Here is a 10,555-nt window from a genome sequence, read left to right on the forward strand (position 1 = left end):
CTCAGTGACTATTCTTCCTTCTCTTCATTTATACCCCAAATCTTCCACCTTTGGAAGCAAAGGTTTGCCTCCATTTGTACACCCTGTCTGTCTAGGCAGAACGCAGCAATGCCAGTCTAGCAGGTGCTCCCTTTCAGTCCACTCATATTCAGATAGGGTTAGGCTACACAGGTCCAGAACTGGTGGGCTGTTTTTACTACCAGGCAAAATAGCTGCATTCACTGTTAACCCCAATTTTGCCAAATGAGATGAAGGCACAACCCACTTCTATCAGGCCCATAAGGAATTCTCATATAAGGTTTATAATGAGCCATCCCTACTTACAGCCCTTGTAATTGCAGCCCTGATCCTATGACCACTGCATCAAGTAGGTGAAAGAAAAAAAAAAAGAGGACAAGAGAATTAAAAATATATAATGTTTTATTGTCAAAAATAGACAAACTTTAATTTCCTTTAACAGGAATATTAATTTAACAGCCTTCCATAAGCCATCACCATTTTGTAAGCATAACAGGCAAGAGAGTCAAAGATAACTGTTAGTGGAAAAAGGACAACAGTTCTACATCCATGCCCAAGAAGCCTTGCCCAGTCAGTGGTGACAACTCCAGGACAGCGGCAGAAACACAGTGAACCTTTGGAGCTTAACAATAGACATGCAAAACAACATTGATTTATCTTGGCCCAATTCTATAAAGATTGGCTTTGTAGTATCTTTCCAAGCATTTGAAGAGTTTAGTTTGTTAGAACACTTGCTAATTTGAACAGTGACATTTTAGGTCACTTATAGTATCAGTAACAGGATCACACCTGTTTTTCAGTAACACCAGGATGAATACATCTGTCCCTACGCCAGTCTCCAGCATGTGAAGTGGAGCTAATAGCTAGGGCAGGAAACCTGAATAAGCTCCTTATCCACGACCCACAGCAAGGATATGAAAGCCTTGCTGAATTGAACATTGTTGAGTGGAGGCTAAATTCTCTCATTAACATAAAAAAGGAAAGAGATAATAATCTACTTAGTTGGAATAAGACAAAAAATAAGGCCTTTATTATTCCCTAGTGACAGGTATCCAAGGTGGAAAAAATCTGGGTGCATGCATGGTTATCTGGACGGTTAGTTTCATTCTCTAGGCTGTACTATAAACCATATCTCCATAGCCAATGCAGACTTCGTAAATTGACCCGTTTCAATAATTCAAAGTGGTAGTATACAGCTACTATCCTTGACAATTGGGGTTAAGGAGAGATATACTTCAATTCCCAGAAAAGCCCAGAGATGAGATAACACTGCCATGGTGAAATGGTTCATCTGAGATTAAGCACATGTAATATTGAAAAGAGGATAGATTACTAAGTGAATCAGAGAGGGACCAGATCTCAGAACTAATTTCCTATCCTCACAGGTATTCATCATTCACTCAATGGAAGAGTAATCAACTACACACAAAAATATCAGTTCAATATTTTGCATTTTTCTAGTTTAAAGACAGTATTCAACACTTAAGAACAAGGGAAACTGAGCTTATAAAGGCATCTAAAACAACACCGTGGTTACTGAAATGGCACCACAAGCTTTTGTTGCCTCTTTAAAACATTAGAGTGAGGAAGTCACCAAGAAACAGTGAAGCAGTTCCATTATTGCCGTAATATTTCTCATTTACTCTTACCTAGGGTTAAGCTTTAATTAAACTCACCTACTTAATCCTACCCTCCTGTCTAAAAACCCTTCAAATTTGAGTCAGGAACTGGTGGTGTGGGCTTTTGGAAGTTTTGATAGGCTAAATATCATTTAGTATGATTCTGTGATTTAAAGAATCCTCTGAAAACTTACAGAAAAAAAAGCCATATGAAAATCAAAATAGGCAAATCTGGTTTATATAGTCTATTACCAAGCCTACCTGAAACCAAATTGTGGAATCAAATGTAAAACTCAAATGGGCTTCTACTTTTGCTTACCTATTCCATCCCATTCAATTCTGTACAAAAATGGGATCTATGCAGAAAATCTACACTATTTTGAATCACTTCTCCAAAGGCCAGAAAATCAGCCTGTTAGCTGCAGTTGCTATGAATGTGAAACACAGAAAGAAAAGAGACTACATTTGGGGTTTCTTATTTAGGGCAGGTGGGGCAAACTACAAATGACTTTAGCTGACTAGCTGAATAGTTTTACTATCCAATCATGAAATAATCTTTATATATTTTCCCTTTTTAGGACCCTTCAATCACTGTTGTTCCAATCAGTGAGTAAAGTTTTTTCTTAACAAGTCGAAATCCTGAGCTGAGGATCAGAGTTCTCCTGAAACCAGAGGAGAAGCGACCTTTACTAAAGAAAAAGTCCCTGAAGCTAGTCCATGAGCAGTTCTCCTGCTTAAACACAAGTGTAAGCTCAAAAGTAGGCACGACACTAGAATCACACACAATCCTATCCAGCTTTTTACATACATTTTCAATTTCCAAGTTCACATGCATAACACAACCTCGCAAGCCGCAGGGCTCCGTTGAGGAAAGCCGCAGGACATCTTGAGCAATTCTCTGGGTCAGTTTCTCAGGGACAAGGACCTTTGAGCAACCAAGTTTAGTTTGCTTTGATTTGGACAGACAGTTCTCCAGCATTTTAACCAAATTCTGGCAAGTTGATTCCTCAAATATTACCTCGTTGAGGTTGGGTTCAGGAACAACATAATCCCAGTAGTCAAAATCTGTAAGAAATGGAGTTTTCTTTTTAGATACAGAAAAAAAAATTTAAGAGTGGAAAAAAAACACCAAGATACCAACATTGGTTACCTCTATCTACCATGTCTGCCTTTTTCTTGTATTTGTTTCAGAGTCAGCTGACCTCAATTAACTGTTAACTAGCTAGGTAATACAGCGAATAATTTAAGCTCTCATGAATGTTCATGTATGAAATAAAGGTTTAGATAAATAGAGTAGATAGGATATAACCACTTTTCTTTAAATTTATGTGTGTACACAAAACACACACACAACCGTAAAGACTATGCATCAAAAATCTACTTGTGATTATCCCAGATTATTGGTGATTTTCTTTTCTTTCCTCCTACTTGCTTATGGGGGTTTTCTAATTTTGTTTTACAGAAAACATGCATTACTTCTGGAATAAAAAGTTATAACTTTGTTTTTTGGACTAAGGGGTTGTTACTTTCTAACTGTAGGAATACATGTATTGTAAAATAAAGAATTTTTACTATTATGCTTGAAGAGTTGTATTAAAGCTTGAAGAGTTATATTAAAGATCTATCAAATTTGTGTCTTTAAGTCTTTACTGGAGTGGCCTGTAGGTCCCAATTTTAGCTTTAGCCTCTTTAATTAAAAATTGCGCAGAGAAGACCTTTGAGGTTCATGAGGATATTTATAACCGGCTGGGTGGTTTTTCTTAGCCAAGCAAAACAAAATAGTCCTAGGGAAATAAAATTAGCTGGGCTCAAAGGAAAAGAGATAGCTCTGCATTTGGTCACCTACACCTCAAATTAATCCTACCCCTTGGCAGGATGCCACACCACACGGAGTCAAATGAACAAGGTGCAGGCAGATGCCCTCCCAGCTCCTCTCTCTAAGCCTACTCCACCTTCATCAGCCACTGGCTTTTCCTCTCCACTTCGTGTAATTTTGGAGTTCTGGCCTATAAATTAGGTCATCAACCACTTCACCTTGAAAGGAGAAAAACACGAAGAGCTTAAGCAGTTTATCTATGCTCTTACAGCTCTTTAGTGTCAGAGCAGTGTGTTCACTTAGAAACTGCTGTTAAAATTCCAAATGACAGCAAGTCAAGCACCGCTGCTGTTCAACAGTTTCCTTCTCACATTAAAAATGGAATAATGGATATATCCACGACTGAAAATCCTACTCAGTAATAAACAATAAACACGAACACACTGATTTAAGCAACGACATAAAAGAATCTCAAAAACATTAGGCTGCGGGAAAGAAACCAGACACAAAAGAATATCTACTGTATGGTTCCACTTACCTAAAGGCAAAACTAACTTGGAATGATAAAAATCAGATCAGTAGTTCCCTGGAGTCAGGGGAGAGTGAGGAATACCTGGCAAATGGGTGCGGCGGAATTCAGGGGGAGGGGCGATATTGATTACAGGGTAAACACATTTGCTAAAACACACATAACTGTGTTCTTCACAATCATGTAAGATAAGGAACTTAATCCCAAAGGGCCTACTGGCACCAGACTAGAAAGATGCAGCCCTCGGGTATTCTACTTTTGCTACTTTTGTTTCTATCATGGAGAGAAGATGTTAGAAAATTTGGAAAGGAGTCTCCTCAGATGGATTTTGTGGCACCCCCTACATAGAGGTAGGGGAGGAAGTCGAAAGCCCGCCCACCCAATAGATCCAGAGGCACCGACCTTGGGAAGGGAGAAGGGTGGACAGCGGGGACACTCACCACTTAGCAGGCTCTCTGGGTGATAGCCACAGTCCAGCAATTCTGAAATGCAGGCCGGGTTCTTGCTGCTCAAACTGCCAGTTGCAACCATGGTCAACGGCTCTGTTTCCTTCGCGAGGTGCAACGGCCTTTCCTGAGTGCTGGAAAAAATGAGGCGAGAAGAGACGGATTTGCAAAAGCAGGCGAGTCGTGCAGAGGCTCCTAAAATGCCCGGCGTCGCAGGAGCGAACTAGCGGAGGAACTCCTTTGCCAAAGGGGTGGAACCGGCCTCTGCAACTCAATTTAACAAAGCCCTGGGAGCGGAGCCGCAACCTGAAACTAACTCAACAGTTCGCAAAACTTGGAAGCGACCTGCCCCGCGGAGCGCCCCCCGGCCCCGCTGCCCCCACCAAGGACGCAGCTTCGCTCACCTGCCAGGAGTTCGCGGGGGCCTGCGCGCTCGCTGCCGGGTAAACACAGGCAGGTACCTTCTTAGGAGTCCCCTCTCCTGGGGACTCGGTGACCTGCAGACCCCAGCAGCCTGCGGCACCCTGCTCACCCCTCCCCGACCACCCTGCGCCGGCTCCTCGCAGTAACATAGCCTCCGGGGCAGCGAGAACTTTATAGGTCCAGTCCCCACCCTGCTCAGGCCCGCCCACCTGCACCGCCCCTCCCCGGCCAGCGCCCCGCCCCTCCCCTCCGGAGTCTGGTCCCCTTTCAACCTCTACACTTCCAGGGAGCCCGAGCCTAGCCACAGGGAGTTGAGGATAAGCCTGTGGTAGAGCGGACACCTGTTGCTTCCAGGGTAGACCTCGGGCCACTGGGACCGCAATTCCGGGTGCACGACTCGTCAAAGCCTGAACCTGATTGTTCAGTGCGACCCGTCCCCGAGCGTCCGCGCTTTCACACTCAGGCTGCTCCGGGCAGCGGGAAGCTTTAAGCGATCTGTGCATTTCCTTGTCCTGGGGCTTTGCTGTGTCATCCTGAACACTTGGCTTAAATCTGTTGCAACGTCCACTGAGCATCATTTATACACTTATTTCTGGCCTCTAACCCAGTCAACTCTACTCTGCCTCCCAGGGTTTCTGTATCCTCCTCTGCTGCAAGCGGTCAGATCTAGTTTTCCTTTCCCGCATCGAAGGCTCGCCAGCATTTTAAGAAGGGCCTTAATGACCCCACGCACTCCGTGGCTCCCTGGCATTCTTCTTGCACTTACATCTGTGGCTAATGCGTTTTCTTCGCAGGAAGGGTGAGCCTGGCACTCTTCTAATTAGACCTTGCCCCAGAGCGCGGGGAGCTTGAATTGAGCGGGAGTTTGCCAAGAAACACACAATACCATTAGTAGGATCTTAGGTACTCCTCTATCCGTGCATCGAGAGCAACTGTCATTTCCGGAGGCAGAAGTTTCTGGCGAGCCCTGTTGGGAGGATCTTGGATTTGGGATATTTTGAAGAGGTTTCAGAGACTGAAGATAAAGAGTTTTATATTCTGCTGGGGATCAGCAGATAATCCCTGTGAGGGCTCCGTGCGGTCCTGCACAGGAACACACAGAGGGGCAGACGAGCCCTGGAAAGAGGCAACATGCCCGCATAGCCCATGAGCAAGAAGCCAAACCTGATTTTTTTCTTCCAAAGTTATTAAGCCACGGTTTTCTCGCTTTGGTGTGCCAGTAGGAGATGATCTGTTCAGAGAGTCAGCTTGGGGTGGGTTAGGGGATGCCTGGAGGGAGAAAGTTGTTCCTACAGTAGAGATCCCAGTGTTGGCTCCCAGGCCCTCTAGGATTATGTGTAGAATGATTTGCAGGTTAGAACCTTGAAAGGCAGTTTCAGCTGTCCTGGCATAAAACTCTTAGAAAAACAACAACAGAAGGGGTATAGAGGGTGTGATAAACAGATCAGTGGGAGGACATTCGGACGCAGAGCAGCAGAAATTAAAGCCAGCTTGACAGTCCATTTTTAACTCAGTTCAGGCAGCTGCACTGCCTGAAGGTCAGGCGAGCCAAGGAAGGAGATGCTGATAGACTGGTCTTTGAAGGCCAGTTTCCACTTCTACTTCAATAAACAGAAAAGTGGAAAATAAACAAGCCCATTTAAGCCAATTAAAAAGAGGTTTCAGTGGCTAGGGTGTTCAGGACCAATGGATGGGCCCATGGTCAGGTGTTGGATGCCAGCCGCCTGACAGTCAGTCCCTGGGCAGGCCACAGAGCCTCTTGTCCTTGTCTGGGCAGCATTACTAATGAGGCTGCCACTTAACCTGCCTCCAAGGAGGATTTTTAGAATTAATATAATGAGTGGTCTGAACCAATACTAGCGAAATAAAGAAATTACCCGTTTCAATTTTCTTAGGGTATTTAGGCATAATTCATAAAGTAAATGCCCCCATAGGGCCAGAAAGATTATTGGAACTTACAGAAAGTAGTAGTTGCTCTTGGCTCACCTGACTAAATGAAATTTTGCAAAGCCCTTTGAGATTTGACTTCAGAAAACAATTTACTTATGTACAAAAGACTTCAAATAATATCTTCTTGGCTGAATGGGCCTTGCTCTCAGGACATACAGGGCATAAGGAATGATTGAGGTAAAACACATACCTGGGATAATTAAGAATGTCCTTTTTTATATACTTAAAAGCATGGAAAATCCATTCTATCACCAGTTTGCATCTTCACAAGGTTAAACAGAACTGATTTTTTAAAAATTTGAAGCATAGAGAAGAATTAGGAAAAACTAAGTGCCATTATAGGCTAAGTGCAAGGTGACACAGTCTATCAGATTTCAGAAAAATGTGGATACAGTCAATTATTTATAACTGAAAGTTCGCATTGGGGAACTTCAGGTGTTTATTAAGTGCAGTGATAAAAAAGTTTGTTTTATTGCTCTTTCATTATATCCTCTAACTAATACTATATAAACAGTTTGTGGGAGTGCTTACTGGAAATAGTTGTGTATGAATAGAAAATCTAGTCAGTTAAATAATTTGATTTCCTTTCATACACCAATGTATTATAAGAAACTATCTAAATCATAGGCAAAGCCTTTAACTTAAGCATGCTTGCTTTTTTATTACTATAATTCACTAATCCATCTTCTTACAGAAAGAAAATGAGATAGCAGTAACAACTGGCAACCATATGTTCACCTGATGTATTTGCAAATATTTAAGTTCTAGGCTTCCTCAGGTATAAATATAGTATTCATAATGTCATTGCTTATGTAAAGTGTAAATTCACAATGCCAGGGATACTGAAAAAACAAAAAGCAAAAATGATGCTTTCATGTATTATTACAGGAAATGTTGGTGTCTTTTGCATTTGTGATTTGGAGTGTTGAATGTTCATTACGTGTTTCACTAGCCAATTTTCTCTCTTTATTTGGTATGAACACTTATTTTTGAATCTTATTAATACATTTATGTTCCACACATAGCTTATTTTATTTCATAAACTATGACACCTGAGGGAAAGTTACTGAGTTTCTTAATCTGTGCAATTCAGGGAAAACTTACAGGACATGGAAATTGATCAATACTTTAGCAGTAAGCTCATGGGGTTATTGTAAGGATTAAAAGAGAAACCCTTAAAATCAACGCTAAATATTATCTCTTTTTTATAAACAAATATGAGATCTTTAAATGCACACTGCCTCTAGATTCCCTTAGTTGTGCTAAGTTTGTAAATTTGGTGTCTCATGCAAAGTGCTTAGAACCAAACTAATACTGATATTAGGCAAGAACTTAATGAGTGATATTATTATTATTGCTGTTATTATGTTCTGAAATTGTAGTTATCTGGGTCAGTGCAACAAGCAAGTGGCTAAATGGAGTTGGGGAAGTGTTGTTAAAGTATAAGAAAATTTATGATCTTTCCTGTTTGCAGGAAATCTGGAAAGTATTGGCACTGATTAGGAAAGCCTTTTTTATTATAATACATCCATCACTGTATGGGAAAGCAGGAAAGGATCTGCCAATGAAACGTTAAGAAAATAATGTGGGTAAAAAATTATCTTGGTGTAAAATACAGAGATTTATATGTTAACTTTCCTCTATTAATCTAGGAAATAGTTTTCTGGAAATAACATCTACAGACAATTGAAACTATTGACTATAGAATGACACAGTTGTTTCAAGGTATGTGTGATCATCTGTTAACATACTCGGTGAGATATTTAATCATAATTTTTATTTGCCTTTGAGGGTGCATCACCCAATACAATTTCCATTTAATTATTAAATATTCAATATGACTTATTCTATTAAGTAAGGTAACATGGAAACTTATCTCATATAAGACAAAAACCAGGCCCAATACATAAAATAATACATAATGCTTGCTATTAAAAGCTGAGAGAATCTTCCAATAATACAAGGGTTTGCCTCTCTTTTTAAGCAGAGAAATGGTTACCATAGCAACTTGTCTCTTAATATAGTTATATGATTTTGTTCTCTTCATAAACAATGCTGTGTATTATCCGTCTTTAAATAGAGATAATATGTTTAAATGCATACAATATCTGCTTTTCCTTAATTATGGAAAAATGTATAATTCAGGTGACCATATCAGAGGATGTCAGCCAGGAACATGGAGTGGGTCCTTGACATTTGTCTAGCGATACATCTTAAAACTTTCACAAGTTCCAAATTTGAGAATACCACTATGCCATACCATTTTTTCTGGAATTTTAATGTGCACCAAGAGATGAGGAAAATAAAGCTACATGCTCATGTCAATGTTGGGTTCCTTACTGGTTTCCCTTCCTGTATCAACCAAGTGTCCTATTTTGGTGGGCCAGCCTTGCACAGCTTTTGTCATTGACATTTGTATCCTAGCAAAATTACACATTACTTCATGACATAAACCTGTGGGGTTGCTTAAGAAGAGAATTGAATCTGAGAATGCCTGAGTGTTGACTAGATATGGAATTCTGCAGGGTACTTTTTAGAATGGGATCTGATCTCCATTCTGCAGATTTAAAGCACATTAAGGTTAAGAAATTTGACTAGTCCAGAATGATTCAGTTTTTTCATCTTCATGGTGTAGTAGTTAGTGCATGAACTGTGCAGCCTAACTCCTAGCAGTGACATTTACTAGCTGTGTAACTTGGATTAGGTACTTAACATTTCTGTGCCTCTATTTTGACCTTTAAAATGGGAATTACGGAGAAGGAAGTGAGAGGGAGAGATGTGTTAAAGCAGCAGTCCCCAAACTTTTTGGCACCAGGGACTTGTTTGTGGAAGAGAATTTTTCCTCAGTTGAGGATGCAGATGGTTTGGGGATGAAACTGTTCCACTTCAGATCAACAGGCATTAGTTACATTCTCATGAGGAATGGGTAACCTAGATCCCTCACAGGCAGTTCACAAAGGGTTCATGCTCCTATGAGAATCTAATGTTGCAGCTGAGGCAGAACTCAGGTGGGAATGCAGGCAATGGGGAGCAGCTGTAAATACAGATGAAGCTTTGTTCCTTGCCCACCCACTGCTCCCTTCCTGCTGTGCACCCAGTTTCTAACAGGCCATGGACTGGTACTGGTGTGTCCGGAATTGGTGGGTTCTTGGTCTCCCTGACTTCAAGAATGAAGCCGCGGACCCTCGCGGTGAGTGTTACAGCTCTTAAGGTGGCGTGTGTGGAGTTTCTTCCTTCTGGTGGGTTAGTGGTCTCGCTGGCTCAGGAATGAAGCCGCAGACCTTCGAGGTGAGTGTTACAGCTCTTAAGGTGGCGTGTCTGGTGTTTGTTCCTTCTGATGTTCGGATGTGTTCGGAGTTTCTTCCTTCTGGTGGGTTCGTGGTCTCGCTGGCTCAGGAATGAAGCCGCAGACCTTCGAGGTGAGTGTTACAGCTCTTAAGGTGGCGTGTCTGGTGTTTGTTCCTTCTGATGTTCGGATGTGTTCGGAATTTCTTCCTTCTGGTGGGTTGGTGGTCTGGCTGGCTCAGGAATGAAGCCACGGACCTTTGCGGTGAATGTTACAGCTCTTAAGGCGGCGCGCCTGGAGTTGTTCGTTCCTCCCGGTGGGCTCGTGGTCTCTCTGGCTTCAGGAGTGAAGCTGCAGACTTTCGTGGTGAGTGTTACAGCTCATAAAAGCAGTGTGGACCCAAAGAGTGAGCAACAGCAAGATTTATTGCAAAGAGTGAAAGAACAACGCTTCCACAGTGTGGAAAGG

At 41.8% G+C, this 10,555-nt stretch overlaps 1 protein-coding gene across 2 annotated transcripts; it reads right to left on the minus strand.

Moving 5' to 3' along the window:
- Positions 1–402: 402 nt before the first annotated feature.
- On the minus strand, positions 403–9,383 carry DDIT4L (DNA damage inducible transcript 4 like). 2 transcript variants are annotated; one of them, XM_034958946.3, is made up of 3 exons: positions 5,193–9,383; positions 4,423–4,562; positions 403–2,702 (listed from the first exon to the last, which is right to left on the minus strand). In XM_034958946.3, the coding sequence occupies exons 2-3, from the start codon at positions 4,511–4,513 to the stop codon at positions 2,212–2,214; spliced, it is 582 nt and encodes a 193-aa protein (XP_034814837.1). In that variant the 5' UTR covers positions 4,514–4,562; positions 5,193–9,383; the 3' UTR covers positions 403–2,211. The 2 variants fall into 2 exon arrangements, with proteins under 2 accessions (XP_034814837.1, XP_003829991.1); XM_003829943.5 differs by lacking the exon at positions 5,193–9,383 and adding an exon at positions 4,833–4,965.
- Positions 9,384–10,555: the final 1,172 nt, after the last annotated feature.

The sequence above is a fragment of the Pan paniscus genome, chromosome 3, assembly GCF_029289425.2.
Source record: "Pan paniscus chromosome 3, NHGRI_mPanPan1-v2.0_pri, whole genome shotgun sequence".
Classification (NCBI taxonomy): Eukaryota; Metazoa; Chordata; class Mammalia; order Primates; family Hominidae; genus Pan; species Pan paniscus.